Genomic DNA, 16,694 nt, shown 5'->3' with positions numbered 1-16,694 from the left:
TGGGGAAAATCGAAAGCTGGAAAATAATTAATTCAGGAGAGAAATGCATGGGAAAGGCATTAGACCAGAAGGGTTCTTTAAGGTTGTGTGGTCCAAAGAAACGTTCTCGGGCAAATGGACAAATTGAATGAATTTCCAACAGCAATTCAATTTAGAAAGCATGACGTGGACAGAATACTTCATGTAGCTAGTAGAAGGTTAAAGCTGGGAACTAGATAAAGCAGGATATAATGTGTTCAGGAAAGATTGGGAAACTACTAAAACCACCTCACTCCAATGATAGGAGAGGATAGATAAGCTGAGAGGTAAGCAAACAATGGAGACTTCATGGGTAGAATTAAGAAACAGAAAAGAATTTAAGTGTATTTTATATACTTAAGATATGTATTTATATATTTTGGAATAAGTTTCCTCTTAATAGCAAACAATGACAGAATATGTAAGTATAAAACTTAGACAAAAGATTTGTGGTGCAGTGCTAGTGCCTCTACCTCTGGAACAGGAGGCCTCCTGCCTCAGTGATGTGTCATAACATGTTGAATAGATTCATTTCTATAGCAAAAAACAAGTGTGTTTACATGTAGCATATTAACTTTCAAATAGATTGCAAAAATATAGATATAACCTATGTCAGAAAGTGAATTTTGAGTGCATTCAACAGAATTTGCTGCAAAGTCATATCCCAGTAACAATAAGTTCCATAGTTGACTGAGTCAGATTTAGTTAACAGCCTAATATTGAAGTTAACCACAATATATTCAAAATTTATTAGAGGCTAGGTTTGGAATGTAGAGTACACAAATAGCTACAAAGATTCCAGATTTAGGTAATATTGACTTCAAAGTAGTGAAGCAAAGATTGTTGATAGTAAACTGGTCACATTTGTTGATGGATAAAGTGATAGGAGATCAGTGGAAGGGACATTAAAATACATTTAACATGCTCCAGAAAGTTGTCAACTTCCCATAAGGAAAAATATAAATGGACAATTGAAGGGGTGAGAGACAACTGAAAACTAAAAAAGAAACAAACAAAAATAAAGTACCCATCATGCTTAATGGGAAAGATACAAAGAACAACGAAGTGTAACCAAGCACTAAGGGTCAGATATAGGAAGTAAATAAAAATAAACATTCAAGAGAGATTTCTATCAACACAAGTATTTGTACAAAATTATATTTCGAAATAGGCAAGTGGAAGGAGCAAACTGATAACGATGATGTTGTAAATGAAAATAAGGAAGCAGCAGACATGATGAAGAAAGAATCCCTTTACATCAATAAAGGAATGAAAGTCCTGGAGATTATTACAATGATGGACATCCCAAGGAAAGCAACAATGAATAAGAGGGAGAGCCTCAACAAAATTAATAATATGTTAGTTACCTGTAAAAAACAAAATAATGGCAAATGATTTTCATCCCAGGAATGTGTTAACTATAATAATCCAAAGTACTCTCAATCCAGAAATCATGTCTTGATTGAACATGTCCACACATCAATCTGCCATTGAAATAAAGTGAGTAAAGATAACCAGGGAATTTTAGATCAGTCCACCAATTACCTGTTGCCAGAAATTTGCAAGGAGCTAAACTTGAGTGGCCTGGACAACTTGAAAAGCTTCAGCTGATCAGAGAGAGCCAACATGGATTTGTAAGGGACACATCATATCTGACAAACCCAATGGATGGTTTTGAAAAGTGACTAAAATAGTGGACAGGGTAATGTCTACAGATAAAAGCAAAATACTGCAGATGCTGGAAATCTGTAATAAAAATGGAGAAACACAGCTGGTTCTGAAGAAGAATCACATTGGACTCAAAACATTAACTCTGTTCCAATCTTCACAGATGCTGCCAGACCTGCTGGGTTTCTGTTTGTAAGAATACCAATGGGTGTTATTTATACAGACTTCCAAAAGATGTTTAATAAACTCACCCATTAAGTTCCATTAGCTGAAGTTAAAGCTCATGGAATTGAGGGAAAATATTTGACCTGGTAAACTGAGTGTCAGGTTGCTGACAGGTAATCCAGTTGGCAGGAGGTGTCTAACAGTATCCCATAAGAATCCATGTTGAGCCTTCAGAGAATTCATTATATCTGTTAACAGGTGACATGATGGGGCACGTATTCACGTTTGTTATTAATAAGTGTCATTTAAGTGATGTAGATGAAAGTATAAAAAACTATTTTGAGATTAAGTGAACAAGAGCAACTGTGACAAATGGGTTACAGAATTTGTAAATTGTGTAGTCATAGAATCATAGAGATGTATAGCATGGAAACAGACCCTTCGGTCCAACCCGTCCATGCTGACCAGATATCCCAACCTAATCTAGTCCCACCTGCCAGCACCCTGCCCATATCTCTCCAAACCCTTCCTATTCATATACCCATCCAGATGCCTTTTAAATGTTGTAATTGTGAGATATAGTGGAGTTCAAAATTTAGTTTGGGATCCAGGTTTATAGGTCATTAAAACTGTACAAATAACTACAGAAAACAATCAAAAAGGTTCATAAAATGTTGTGCTTTATTTTAGAGGGATAGAACCCGAGGGGTAGAAGTTATACTTCTGAATTAGACCACACCGTAAACATTGTGAGCAGCTCTAATCATCACAGTTTAGGGACAATGCACTGCAGAGAGCAGAAAGCTCAAGTTTTTTGGCTATGTTCATGGTCTTCAATTCACTCACAAGTGGAAATTGTTTTTCTTGCAGTCCAAGAGTTGAATCCCAAAGACAGTCACATCGACTAATGTATCTCTGTCAATTTTGTAGTTTAACCCGATTGAAGTTTTCAAGGTATCTTAAGAAGGAAGTGATAGAGTAAATAGAGAGAAATAATTTCTACTTGTGAGTCCACGACCACTGAACATAACCTAAAATCTTGAGACAGGGGTGAAATTACAAAACATTTCTATGCTTAGAGGGGAAGAAGTTCAGGAATTTTCTCCCACAAATGATAATTAATGCTACAGAATGTGTCTCGGGCTTAATCTGTAATGGACATGTACTTTGTTCATCGAAATATTAAGGAATATGGTGAGCATGTTGGTCAAGGGTCATCACCTCACTGGGATGGACTTGAGGGGTCCAGTGGACTCCTTTTATTTACTACAACACACAAAAAAAATCGAGTGTTTCCAAATAAACCTGTTGGACTATGACTTGGTGTTTTGTGATTTTTAACTTTGTCCACCCCAGTCCAACACCGGCTCCTCCAAAACAAAAATGATAGATTTTGCATTGCCACAGACGTCAAAACTCCCTAACGTCTCGAACAGGTGAAGGCGGACCCGCGTGAGCCTGGCAAACAATTCCATCTCCTTCAGCAAATGTCCAGCGACTGGAACATGTTAGTGTCAGCGTTAACAATTCCCAACAATTTCTGCCAAATCTGACCAATTCATAATACACACACACACACAGAGAGCTATCAAACTGCACCTTCACGCCGAGCTGGGGACCTGAGATATTTCGCAAAAGAAAACTTTAGTCTTCCTAATTGCTGAGCTAATTTGTGTCTCCCACAGTGATACTCGTGAAAGGAAACTAAACTAGAGATTAAAGCAGGGAAATTGCTTTCATGTAAACTCGGCGATCTGCTGCCGACAGGCATTTGTCTGGGAGCGTTCAGGGCGTTTTAAGAAAATAGAATCTCGATTTTTTTTGTACTTGGAGGCGATAATTATAGATATAAGTCAAGGGCGATAAATGGTTTTGATCTGTGGTTTACCTGAACCGTTTGAGCCGAAGATAAGTGAAGCCAATTTGGTGCAGGGAAAATCTCCAGCCCCACAGCGGGTCTCTCCCTTGTTCAGGGAGTGATCTGTGAGGGAGTTGTTCCTTGTGTTTTCGACCACTGCGCGCGTCCCGGCTTACTACTGGTGTCAGTTGGAGCTGAGTTCAGAAAACAAGAAATGCTGGCGATCCCAGCGGGTCAGACAGCATCCATGGAGAGAGAAAGTAAGCCAAGGTGTCTGAGGGTGCTGTCTGACCCGCTGGGATCGCCAGCATTTCCTGTTCTCAGTACAGATTCCAGCATCTGCAGCAATTTGCTCCTTAAACTTAGTTCACATCCCTAACCCAATTCAACCGGACTGCAACCCCAACATTCTGAACAGATGGGTCTTTCTAAATCTAGAAAGCCTTGGATGTTGCTGATTTATCTCTTCGACGGGAGGCACCGATTCATGTATACAAATATATTTCTAGCTCCACAGATCCAGTGTGGAGAGTACACGTTTATCCTGTGTATGACAGGATCTCAGTGAATTGAATTCCAACTTCCCAGTGTGAGGAATTCTGACTGTGGCGCTAAGTGAATCCGAGGAATCAGGTCGAAGCAGGTAACAAGTCAAGTTTCCTGGCACAACCTCGGGACAGATCGGGCATCCAGCTGAGGTTTTGTTTAGGACAGAGACCGAGCCAGGCGGCCTGACCTCCCTTTCATTAGGAGACTGGGCGTTCAGGCAAAATACCACCGAAATTCAGCCTCACGCCAGGAAGATCAAGAATGGCCTTGGAGGGGAGGGCTGAATCTTATTTCGGGCCCAGCTTCCAAGTGTTTCGATTGGGTGTAGGGCGAGGAACTCTTTCGTGTTGCTGAACGAGACGGACGCTACCAAGATCTGTCAGAGATAGAAGAGGGTCATACATCGCCCAGAGATGGAGAAACCCCTGACAAGGAGCCAGGAGACAGGCAGTGGGCCGAATAGCCTTCCTTCCCCGCTCCAAGTTTGCTTGGGCACTGTCAAGGCAGCAGGAGCAGTATTCACCGCTTATCTGCTGGCGTTTACTTTAATTCCACATATTGATCAAAGGCCACACAGGCAGTAAGCTTGCCCTCCGGCTGTTTCCCTTTCAAGTTGCCCTATTTGTCAGAAATCACTGAAATTCTCTGTTCCACGGCTTTGAACGCAAGTTTAGTCACGGAAATGCAATTTGTGTCCATTATCTTGCATTGCAGATTGCATCAGGGTCCACTGGCAGTACAGTCTGGGACTGCCTGTTGACAGAGAGATGGCTGTTTGTTGGTGTAAATATATATTTGTGAAGCGTGCAGAGTCTATGCCTTTCATAAAGCGAAAACAAAGAGTAAGAGACGGGGGAGAAAAGACAACTAAATTACTACGTTGCATGCTAATATGGGGTGCAGTTGGCTGCTGTTTAGTGTTTGTTGAGATATTATGGTATATCAGTTAGACCACCCACACCGAGCCTAGCTACTGGTTGAACACACCGAGTTCAAAGGTTCACGCGAGAATTAACCAATTTAATCAGTTATTACCAGTCTTATAGTCAGATTAACTAGTAGATAGGGAGGGAGTCTCCCAACAGACTTGTGTCTGAAGAGCGATTTAAAACAGGGACCATTTCCCACCGATGCAGCAAAGGGACCGGTTCACGTGAGGATCCTGGCCACTAACTCCTGGAGTCTGGACTTGGTTTGTTAGGAACTCCCCTAGATTGGCAATGTTTGACAATTCCCAGTATCCTTATAACTGCTTTAATTACGATGGAGATGATTACCCGCCCTGTAGTTCTGAGGAAGAGAAGAAGATATGTAGACCTGCCTACAGGTAAACGAGCAGTGAGTGAGATCCACTGGGGAGGGGTTGGTTGCATGTGTACCGGTTCGGTCAACCCAATATTGTTGCCTTTTTACAGTTACATCGCCCTTATAGCCATGGCCATCCAACAGAGCCCTGACCATAGACTCACCCTGTCCGGCATCTATGAGTTTATCATGGCAACATTCCCCTACTACAGAGCGAACCAGAGAGCTTGGCAGAACTCGATCCGGCATAACCTGTCCCTGAACAGCTGCTTTGTTAAGGTGAGCAGTCCTCAGCCTCAGACTCTCTGGGGCCCGAGCTCACCCTTAAACATAAAGGATTGCGAGGGGTTTTATTTTGGGGGTGGGGTGGGGGAGCAGAAAGGTGTTCGAATCACGCTCCTGAATATGGGGCTTTTCAGCTCAGCTTGGGCTCACCTTGCAGGAGCGGAGCAAGTTTCACAGTAAAACCCGTAAGAAATTCAGGATGCTGTAAACCAGAAACTGCTGGAAAAGCTCAGCAGAACTTCTTTTTTTTGTTTAGTTCATTATTTCCCCCAGCCCTCTTTCTATAACTCTGTCCCCATTTGTTGCTTTGCAATATTGAGCGGTTTTGGTTTAGAGATTACTAAGGGATTGCACTTTGGAGAAGTATCTTTGACCGAGTTCGGTGCTGCGTTCCCTCCTGTGCGTTACGGAGTTCTTGTTAAATTCCCTGTTGGAATTGGAAATGAATATTTATTAGTCTCAATTTGTACAGTTTCGGGTTTGCACTCGCCTCGATTAAATGAACCTCTGGGTCTCTACATTTCAACCCCCAACCCCCCCCCCCCCCCCCCTCCCCCTCCCAGGTGCCGAGGTCCGAAGGGAAGGAGAAAGGCAAGGGGAATTATTGGACCTTTGCCTCGGGTTGCGAGTCAATGCTGGATTTGTTTGAGAACGGCAATTACCGGCGGCGGCGGCGAAGGAGGAAGGCGGCGCCAGTCAAACGCTTGCCGAGCTATCAGTGTGACAGTGGGGGAGAGCTGCAGTCCCCCGGGCCAGGGCCATCGGGGAAATTACTCCAACAGGACTCACCCCAACACCCCTACAAAACCGAGTCTGAGATCAAGTTCAGCATCGATTACATCCTATCCGCCCCGGACCCGTTCCCGAGCCTCCGAGACCAGGGCAGTAACAGCCTGTCACTGCTGCAGGAGCGGCACCTCATCAACCCCCAGCTCTGCACCAAGTGAACTCCTGACCGCTCAGCAAAAGGGAAAGTCACTCTCCGAGGGAAGAGCCAGCCCTGGTCTCCAAGCCTCCGCACCTGAGCAAGGGTCAGGCCGTTACTGGACGGGACCCCTTCCCTCTTCTGTACCCAGCGTTCAGTTGTAATGTGAAACATTATGTGGCTCGGTCTGTGTCTGTGTGTGTGTGTGTGTGTGTCTATTCCTCGGCCAGGTATTTTAAACCCCAAATATGAACTCCAGCCAGCCCTATCATTCCAATCATTAAGCCCAGGGAGGGTTTAAAACGCATGCTAAATATAAAAAAAGAGGCCACTTTGCACATGCCACATTTCCTCCCCAGCACGCTTAAACAGCGACATAGTGAATTAGGTTGGTTCATTGAGTTGAGATTGTGGAGATGGGAAGGGGACGAGGTGAGGGGATTGCTGTTCCTTCACATTTCTGATAGCCCACATTGTGATGAGAATGACCTGTGTATTAAGGCAATAAAGTGTTCTCGATGAAGGCGAGTCTGGCCGGGTACCCGGTTACTGTTATTTCTTTGAAATTCAGAAACTCTCGCCAGAGTTTGGGGGGGGGGGGGGGGGTCACCGAGAAAGCGAGTTCCATTTCTTATGGCTATGGGAGAATATTCTCGCCAAAGTTAGCTAAAGGTCATTTACTTCACGCTGATCATTAGAAACCTTCCCAACACATCAACCAACTTGTACAACTAAGTCCAGTGCGGCCGGATCATTGACTGACATAATATTACCGAGTTTGTTTAGCATGGGACTCCAACTTTATATTTTCAAATTACATCCGATTTCCGTGCCTTTTCCAACTGGCACTCGTTTATCGTTGGTGTGAGTGCTGTGTTTTTGTGTGTGTGGATATTTGTTTTTCAATGTAACCTAACGTGTGAGACATTTAACATGACAGGCATTTAATAAGTGAGCGACTCGAAACGACAGCTGACCTTATTTAAATCTGTGGAGCTCCCCGTCAACTCCTCTCCAGCACAATAATGTCCCCAGTGTAATTACAATGAAATAACTGTGTATCTTTTGATCGATCACTGATATTAACATTAGTAATGCATTCCCCCCCAAGCGAGTGTCGAAGGTCAGTAATTGTTCTGGGTCATCGGATTTCCATTAACAATGTTGTTGAGAAAGGCAGTCTCCGGGAATTTCAACATAAATTAATCCAACATTTAAAATAAAACAAAATTAAACAACATGAAAACTAACGCAAAGTAGTTAATTAAAGTCTGTAAGTAATAGGCAACTTCGGTAGATGCAAGGGGGGGGGGGGGAACTGTGACACGGGTGTGTGAAATGAGAAATCCTTTTCCCAGCTTAAGGCGTCTTAACTAAAATTACCTTTTAAATTCACAAGTGCAGTGATCTGCAGCCTCGCTGATTACATTTTGGGGACCCCGGCCAATTCCACTCTCTTAATTTGTCGGGAAATGTAATGAGATCTCGGGAAGCTGTTTATTTCGCTGTCGCTGGACCCGTTCGCAAACCATCACAAATCAACTTCGGTGTTCTCCCTGCTTCTATTCGCTCGCGGGGCAAAACTGGTGCTGTTTGAAATGCCCGGGAGGGGTATGCCCAGGCATTGGGCTGTTCACCGCCACAATTTGTATGATTTGGAGATGCCGGTGTTGGACTGGGGTGTCCAAAGTTAAAAATCACACAACACCAGGTTATATCCAACAGGTTTAATTGGAAGCACTATCGAAACGCTGCCCCTTCATCAGGTGGTTGTGGAGTGTGGGTTGTGGTGGTTGTATTTGATTGGCAGGCTGCATTTGATTGGATTGGATTTGCTGTTTGTCACATGTACCTAAGTAGAGTAAAAAAAATTGTTTTGCATGTAGTACAGGCAGATCATAACACACAAGGACAAATAGATCATAGGGTGCTTAGATAGAGTGAGGCATACAGTATTACAACCGTACAGGCAGTACACAGAAGCAAGATCAGCATTAGATGTGAAATTAGAGAGGTCCATTCAGCAGTCTAACAGCAGGGAAGAACCTGTTCTTGAATCTGTTGGTGTGTCTGTCTACAATTGCTCAAATTCATCAAGGCGCAAACAACACATTCCATTTACCTAGCTCCCTGAATCTAATCAGACTGTCCCCGAAGGAGTTTCAGGAGCTTGGTAAGTGGTCTGACTATAAAAGCTGCACAGCAGGATCCAAAGTTAAGGATGGCATGGTGATGAGAGGCTTCAAACTGGTTACATTTGTTAAAAGAAACTCTCCCAGAATAAAAAAAAGACAGAAAGAAGATTCTGAACAAGCTGGGAGACAATCAAGGAGGATCTTAAAAAGAAATTGTGAAATGGCATTGTGTTCTAAGACATCAATGTGTCAAGTGTATTGTAATGTTCATTTCAATCTCTTTTAATCAGAATTGAAGTTCTGTTCAGCATAGTGCAATGTATTTGGATGTTGACAGTCACGTACACTCAACCCAAAGATACAGTCCATGATTCACATCAGTGGTTGGCAATTAATGCTGCATCCAGTCTCAGTCCCCATCTCCTCAAGGAATGCACCACTGAGGCAGCTGGAAGGGAAATACTCCTTACCGGCCACATTTCCGGGATAGATTGGGATAGGGCCATGTAGATTGTTGCTTATAAACCCGTAACTCCCACATATCGAAGGAAACATGACCCTTAAACAATCCTCCAAGTTACTGGAGGCTAACCGTCTGCTATCTGTACCTGAAGTTAGCAATTAGTCGAATCTGCCATCTCTTTAGCTTGTAGAAGGTAAGACCTGTCCAGTGTTATCATAGATTATCATAGAATCCCTACAGTGTGGAAATAGACCCTTTGGTACAACAAGTCCACACCTACCCTCCAAAGGGTAACCCATTTTCCTATCCTATTACTTTACATTTCCCCTAACTAACACACTCTTTTTCTGCCATTGAGATATCAATTAATTCCTGCATAATTACATTGAGTAACATAGAATGTACAGCAGACAAACAGCCCATTCAGCCTAACAAAGGATATACTTGCCATAGAGGGAGTGCAGCAGAGTTTCACTAGGCTGATACCAGGATGGCAGGACTGTCCTATAAGGAGAGATGGGATCAACTGTATTCACCAGAGTTTAGAAGGATGAGAGGGGAACTGATTGAAATATATAAAACTTTAATAAGGCTGGACAGACTAGATGCATGAGGAATGTTTTCCCACCTTGAGGAGTCTCAAACCAGGGTCAGGATATGTGGTGGACCATTTAGGAATGAAAATAGGAAAAGTTCCTTCACTTAAAGGTAGTGAATTTGTGGAATTCTCTATCAATGAATGTATTAAACAATAGATATGTTTCTACATTTTAAAGACATTAAGGGATATGGGGCAAATGATTATATGGTATTGAGCCATCATTGTATTGAGTGGTGGAGTAGGTTTGAGCATGTCTTTCAACTGGAGCTTTCTCCTATTCAACCAAAACAAACACTTGCATTTCCACGGGACCATGCACAACCATATGAGGGTCCAAGACACTTCACAGCCAAAGAAATATTTCTGAAGTGTACCACTGCTATAATGTAGAAAGCAGCAGTAACCGATTTATGTGTCGCAAGCATCAATGTGATAATAAGCAGATAATCTGCTTCGGTGATATCCATGAAGAGGTAAGTGTAGGCCAGGAGAACTCTTCAAAACAATGTCGCCAGATCTGTTGCATCCAACTGAGAAGGCAAATGGGGTCTCTGTTTAGCATCTCATCCAAATGACAGCCCTGCAAATACTGCAACCCTTCCTCAGTAATGTCCTGAAGTACAGGCGTAAACAGGATACTCAGGTCTTCGAATGGAACTTGGATCCACGGTGTTATAACCTAATGTTTCCAAATGAGATATAGTTCAATCTTTGCATGTTTCTTTCTATTCCCTTTTCTCTGATGTACTCTTTTAGTTTGTTTTTGGAAAATGTTTAAGTTACTTGCCACAAAACATCTTGTGGGAGTGAATTCTACACTGAGCACACAGTGAATGATACAGCTCTTATTTCTCTGGATTTAGTCACTGCACTGTGTTGTTGACCCTTATTTTTAGGTTCTCCTGCAAATGGAAGCATCTCTCCAAAGTTGCCCCATACGGAGAGTTCAGTTAGCTAGATAATTAGAAATGTAATGTTAACAGTACAGGTTCAGTCACCATTCAGACTATGAGAGTGCATGGAAGCCTGTCTCCTCACCTTGCCCTATCCTTGTGGAGTTGTTACCCTCCACAAGCTATACATAAGCAGTTGTCCCTCTCTAATGATGATCAATGTCCTCTGTGGATTATGGGTCATAACATATCTTGTACAGCTCAGCTTGAAATTCTCCATTAGATCACTCTGATAATCTTCATAGAATCATAAAATCCCTACAGTGTGGAAGCAGGCCATTCAGCCCATCAAGTTCACACCAACCGTCCAAAGAGCATCCCACCTAGACCCACCCCATTCCTTTAACCTTGCATATCCCATAACTATTTCACCTGTACATCCCTGGACACTGTGAGCAATTTAGCATGGCCAATCCACTTAATCTACACATCTTTGGACTGTGGGAGGTAACAGTACAGTAAAAGGCCCAATCTTTCAGTCTGGCTTCATTCTTGTTGATTTCTTTGAAATGGGAATCTTTAACATTCCAACCTCAGCTTATTGTAAATTATTATCCTTTTATCCTACAGATGAATGCTAGTTTTGGGATGGGATCATGGCTTTGGGAATGGGGTCTTAAGCTGTATTTTGCAGGTCCACATCTAAAAAATTCACACATTTGCAAGAGCCCAGCATTGACATTACTTTTCAAAATCATGGGCAACTGTTTGAAGTTCTTGTTATAGAAGGGATGCCCACAGAATTTCACAACAATATCCATTTGCAAGGTCCTCGATGTATCGTTTGAAACAGCTTGTAGCCTCTGTGCTGTCTACTTGGGGAAAGCAAGCAGTCTCAGTATGGAGATATTTGAATTCCATGTTCTGCACACTAAGGAAACAAATTGTTGACATTCATTAAATGTACATTGCCTTGGGGGACTCTGAGGTCATGAAAGGTGCTATAAAAATGCAAGGAGAAAGTGAGGATTGCAGATGCTGGAGATCAGAGTCGAGAGTGTGGTGCTGGAAAAGCACAACAGGTCCTCATTTGGATACAGAACTGGCTCAAAGGTAGAAGACAGCGGGTGGTGGTGGAAGGGTGTTTTTCAGACTGGAGGTCTGTGACCAGTGGAGTACCACAAGGATCGGTGCTGGGTCCACTACCTTTTGTCATTTATATAAATGATTTGGATGCGAGCATAAGTGGTATAGTTAGTAAGTTTGCAGATGACACCAAAATTGGAGGTGTAGTGGACAGCGAAGAAGGTTACCTCAGATTGCAACAGGATCTTGACCAGATGGGCCAATGGGCTGAGAAGTGGCAGATGGAATTTAATTCAGATAAATGCAAGGTGCTGTATTTTGGGAAAGCAAATCTTAGCAGGACTTATACTCTTAATGGTAAGGTCCTGGGGGGGTTGCTGAACAAAGAGACCTTGGAGTGCAGGTACATATCTCCTTGAAAGTGGAGTCGCAGGTAGATAGGATAATGAAGAAGGTGTTTGGTATGCTTTCCTTTATTGGTCAGAGTATTGAGTACAGGAGTTGGGAGGTCATTTTGTGGCTGTACAGGACATTGGTTAGGCCACTGTTGGAATATTGCATGCAATTCTGATCTCCTCCCTCTTAGAAAGAGGTTGTGAAACTTGAAAGGGTTCAGAAAAGATTTACAAGGATGTTGCCAGGGTTGGAGGACTTGAGCTATAGGGAGAGGCTGAACAGGCTGGGGCTGTTTTCCCTTGAGCATCGGAGGCCGAGGAGTCACCTTATAGAGGTTTACAAAATTATGAGGGGCATGGAGAGAATAAATAGACAAAGTCTTTCCCCTGGGGTCGGGGAGTCTAGAATTAGAGGGCATAGGTTTAGGGTGAGAGGGGAAAGATATAAAAGAGACCTAAGGGGCAACTTTTGCACACAAAGGGTGGTACGTGTATGGAATGAGCTGCCAGAGGAAGTGGTGGAGGCTGGTACAATTGCAACATTTAAGAAGTATTTGGATGGGTATATGAAAGAGATAAAAGGAAGGGTGGTGAGACTGGGGGTGGAAGGTAGCTGACAGTGCAATAGGTAGATGAAGGTGTGGGTAATGGTGATAGGTCAGAGACAAGGGTGGAGCAGATGGATGGGAAGGAAGGTGGACCGGTTGAACAGGTCATGAGGGTGGTGCCGAGTTGGAAGGTTGGATCTGAAATAAGGTGGGGGGAGGGGAAATTAGGAAACTGGTGAAATCCATATTAATCCCTTGTGGTTGGAGGGTCCGAAGGCAGAAGATGAGGTATTCTTCCTCCAGGTGTCAAGTCTTTCATATTGCAAAGGTTCATCCTTAAAAGTTGACAATCATTAATTTAAAAAATAAAGTTCACAATGAAAAGGAGCCAGTCAGCCCATTATTCCTGTACCAGCTCTTTGAAATTGCCAGCCTATTAATCACACCAATGCCCATGCTGCACAACCTGCAACCCTTTCCTTTGCAATATATATCTAATGCCCCTTTGAAAGTTACTGCCGAATCTGCTTCCATCAGCTTTTCAGGCAGTACACTCTGCACTGTCTCGTTACACTGCATGGAGAACGTTTCTCATCCTTTCACCATCCTGGAGTCTTTTGCCAGAAATTGTAAAAAGTAGACTAAAATCAATAATAATTTGGATTGTTATCCATATTTTCTTTTTATTTATTTCATTGCTACACCTTTGCTGAAATGAATCAAAGTGCCACACATTCTATTTTAAAATGGTAATTTTAAATACTCTCTATGTATTTAAAGATAGGGGTCAGGATTATAAGTCGGATCATAAGCTCCAAGGCAGTAATGTCCAATGCTTACCCCACTTCCATATGCTCTAAGGACCCTCACCCAACTCCCCAACCTGGTGCTCACAACTGTTTTCAAAACTTGAAGTAGGGTCACCGTGGAAAAATGTTTGGAAAGAACAGATCTAAGTATCAAAGTATAATAATTTGTCTATGGAAATGCATTGAGAATTTTTAAATGACAGTATCTTTAACATTTTATTGCCTGCAATTGTTAACTTGACAGGAAGACTCTCTCAGTTAAGACTCACATGTTCAGGCCCCAGTCTGAACACGGAATCCAGGCTGATATGTCAGTGCAGTAGTGAGAGTGTGCTGAACAGCCACTGAATGGTCACTGCCCTTCCAGGTGGATATAAAAGATTGAATCCATTTAAAGAACAGCAGAAGAATATTCCCTGTATTTTGACCAATATTTATCCCAGGGTGGCCAATGGCAAGAGCAGGAGCAGACAGCCCGAGGTGGCCAGAGGGGCCGAGATTGAGCCTGGAGTGGGGGTGATGTTGACCCTTTGTGAGCCCCTCAATCCCCGCATGGCCAGGCGCTTATGGGCTGTGAAGTTGAGCTGTTAACTCTGTTTCTTTGTTTTTCTTTTTTTTTATTAAGAAGGACTGTAATGTTTAACTTTTTAATTTTGTTTTCTTTATTTTTCTGCTTTGTACCTAGATACCTTCATGCCTAAGATGGTGCCATAAGTAGCGACTTGTAAACTTTTCACTATACTCAGGAGTACATGTGACAATAAACCTAATTCAATTCAATTATCCCTGAGCCAAGCTGGTAATGTATTTCATTCCTGTTTGTGGGAACTTGCTGCTTGCACATTGGCTGTCGTGTTTCCTATGCATCAACACAGACTACACAAAACTGTCTCATTGTCTGCTATGTGCTTTGAAACATCCTGAGGGCTTGAATGATATAGAGCAACCAATTTGTTCTTCCTTAAAATTTTCCAAATTTAGTTTACACTAAAGGTCTACATTACAAGTTAACAGGCCTTGTATACATATCAATGACTTGAATGGGCCCTGATATGGCTGGCTATCTGATATGTGCCTGACAGACTCAAACTGAATGGAATTGTTCACAAAGAGAAAGCAGACTCATATAATTAAATTTCACAGTCAGTGACAATTAATGTGACAATGTTGAGATCAAATTGCCACACAATTAGCTCCACAGACCTCTGGTTCGTAGCTTTTTGAGAGGAATGTACAGTCCAGAAGAGACCATAAGACCATCGATATAGGAGCAGAATTAGGCCATTCGGTCCATAGACTCAGCTATTCAATCATGACTGATATGTTTCTCAAACCCATTCTCCTGCCTTCTCCCCATAACCCTTAATCCCCTCTCTCTAATCAAGAATCTATCCATCTCTGTCTTAAATACACTCAATGACTTGATCTCCAAAGTCCTTACAGCTCAACATGCCATTTCAGTCTTATTGTGGATGACCACACAACTCAAAACAGAGGACACTGTTCCTACTTAAATCCTTCTGGCGATCTTCTCACTAAACTCCAGCTCAAGATTATTGATGCTAGTCAACGCCTTGAGTGGTTAGCTGTGAATATTGACTGTCCTTTGTGTGAAATATATACATCTGTTTGGCCATTCACCCTTTCCCCTTTATAGTTACAACTCATGTTGCAACGTCGTCGCTCTAGAGACAGTGTTTATCAGGCTTGAACTTTTAAGTAGCCTTCAGAAGCTGAAGTACCTAGCATGCACTCACACCAGCCCACACTTTCTTAAAACTATTTTTCTCCTTCATGCAAAATTCATTCAGAAGATATTTCCCATAACAAAGATTCATTTTGTAAAACTGACCGTTCACTCATCTCATCAAAGGCTTATAGCAAGGGCAAGATCTTTTCAATTTTTCCGCTGTGAAGAATATTTGTATCTATATGTATAAAGGACATAATTACTTGAACTTTACAACGGTGCTGTAGAGGGAAACGTCTTTCCTTGATTAAGAACATGTACACTGGAGAAAATATCTTGCTCATCTTCATGAATTATGATCGTGGGAGAATGCAGCTTTCGTTCCAGAGGAACTTATTTATATCCATGTGGAACCAATTCCATTTCTCTTTGGTATGTTTTCATATAACAATGTTTACTCGAGGAAAACGTACAGAAGGCACCACTGGGGAATCAATGGACAGGAAATACCCAAACATTGATTGGGATCCCTTGTGTCTTTTGAAATGAAGTCGCTCGACCGTAAAGGAACAAGAAACTTTCAGAAACATTTACAGCAATTCAGCAGGGATTATTAGTCTAAAAATAAGGACTGCACTGTTGTGTTTTAATTTTCTTGGGAAAATAGTCAGAGCATCACAACAAAAGTCTGGAGGTAGGATTCTCATCTCAAATTACAGAAATGTGAAAAAATGTTCAATTACTGACTGAAAATGGAGCTATGCCCAACTCTAAACATCATCAGCAAGAATCAAGAAAGATTGTGACAGTCTCATCATATCAAGTTGTATAATTCTGGCAAAAACCCTCACAGAGAATGATAAATAGGTGGGCAATCTTAGCTGTCGTCAATACACACCATAACCTTAAATCTGGTTGAGAATGTTAAAACCCTATGAGCAGACAGTGCATTCAGACCAGATGACATGATGAAGCAGCAGCGCTCCGAAAGCTTGTAATTTCAAGTACCACTGCTGGAATATAACCTGGTATTGTGTGGCTTTTGACTTTGTCCACCCCAGTCCGACACTGGCATGTCATAACAAATAACCTCAGCAAACATTGGAATGAAGCTTAAATAATTCGGCATTATTTTACCAACCGATTGCAAAACTTGTTTGCAAAACATACAAAACATTTCAGAAATTACATGTAGAATGTTTTCAGCTGATTCTTCAACATGATCATTTCATGATCTTGGAGGCACATCTTAAGTTAATTCAAGGTTAGAACATGAGAATATCAAGAGCAAGTCCAAGATA

The 16,694-nt window shown here is 42.2% G+C and overlaps 1 protein-coding gene across 2 annotated transcripts; it reads left to right on the top strand.

Annotated features, from left to right (window-relative positions):
• Positions 1–5,110: 5,110 nt before the first annotated feature.
• foxl3 (forkhead box L3) lies at positions 5,111–14,425 on the top strand. 2 transcript variants are annotated; one of them, XR_006314772.1, is made up of 4 exons: positions 5,111–5,585; positions 5,674–5,842; positions 6,412–6,933; positions 14,389–14,425. XR_006314772.1 is itself a non-coding variant. In XM_043711351.1 (3 exons), exons 1-3 carry the CDS (start codon positions 5,479–5,481, stop codon positions 6,793–6,795), a joined length of 660 nt encoding a protein of 219 aa, XP_043567286.1. In that variant the 5' UTR covers positions 5,111–5,478; the 3' UTR covers positions 6,796–11,901. The 2 variants fall into 2 exon arrangements, 1 of the variants encoding a protein (XP_043567286.1); XM_043711351.1 differs by lacking the exon at positions 14,389–14,425 and having other exon boundaries at positions 6,412–11,901.
• The last annotated feature ends 2,269 nt before the right edge of the window (positions 14,426–16,694 follow it).

The sequence above is a fragment of the Chiloscyllium plagiosum genome, chromosome 21 (genome assembly GCF_004010195.1).
Source record: "Chiloscyllium plagiosum isolate BGI_BamShark_2017 chromosome 21, ASM401019v2, whole genome shotgun sequence".
Classification (NCBI taxonomy): Eukaryota; Metazoa; Chordata; class Chondrichthyes; order Orectolobiformes; family Hemiscylliidae; genus Chiloscyllium; species Chiloscyllium plagiosum.
The sequence above is the reverse complement of the archived record's forward strand: the minus strand, read 5'-3'. Positions and strand labels throughout refer to the sequence as shown.

What these genes read in the sequence shown, in the direction of transcription:
- foxl3 (XM_043711351.1), top strand. Translation starts at nt 5,479, where the DNA reads ATGTTTGACAATTCCCAGTATCCTTATAACTGCTTTAATTACGATGGA. An exon ending in ATATGTAGACCTGCCTACAG is followed by an intron (nt 5,586 to 5,673) that starts GTAAACGAGCAG and finishes GCCTTTTTACAG; the next exon opens with TTACATCGCCCTTATAGCCA. An exon ending in TGAACAGCTGCTTTGTTAAG is followed by an intron (nt 5,843 to 6,411) that starts GTGAGCAGTCCT and finishes TCCCCCTCCCAG; the next exon opens with GTGCCGAGGTCCGAAGGGAA.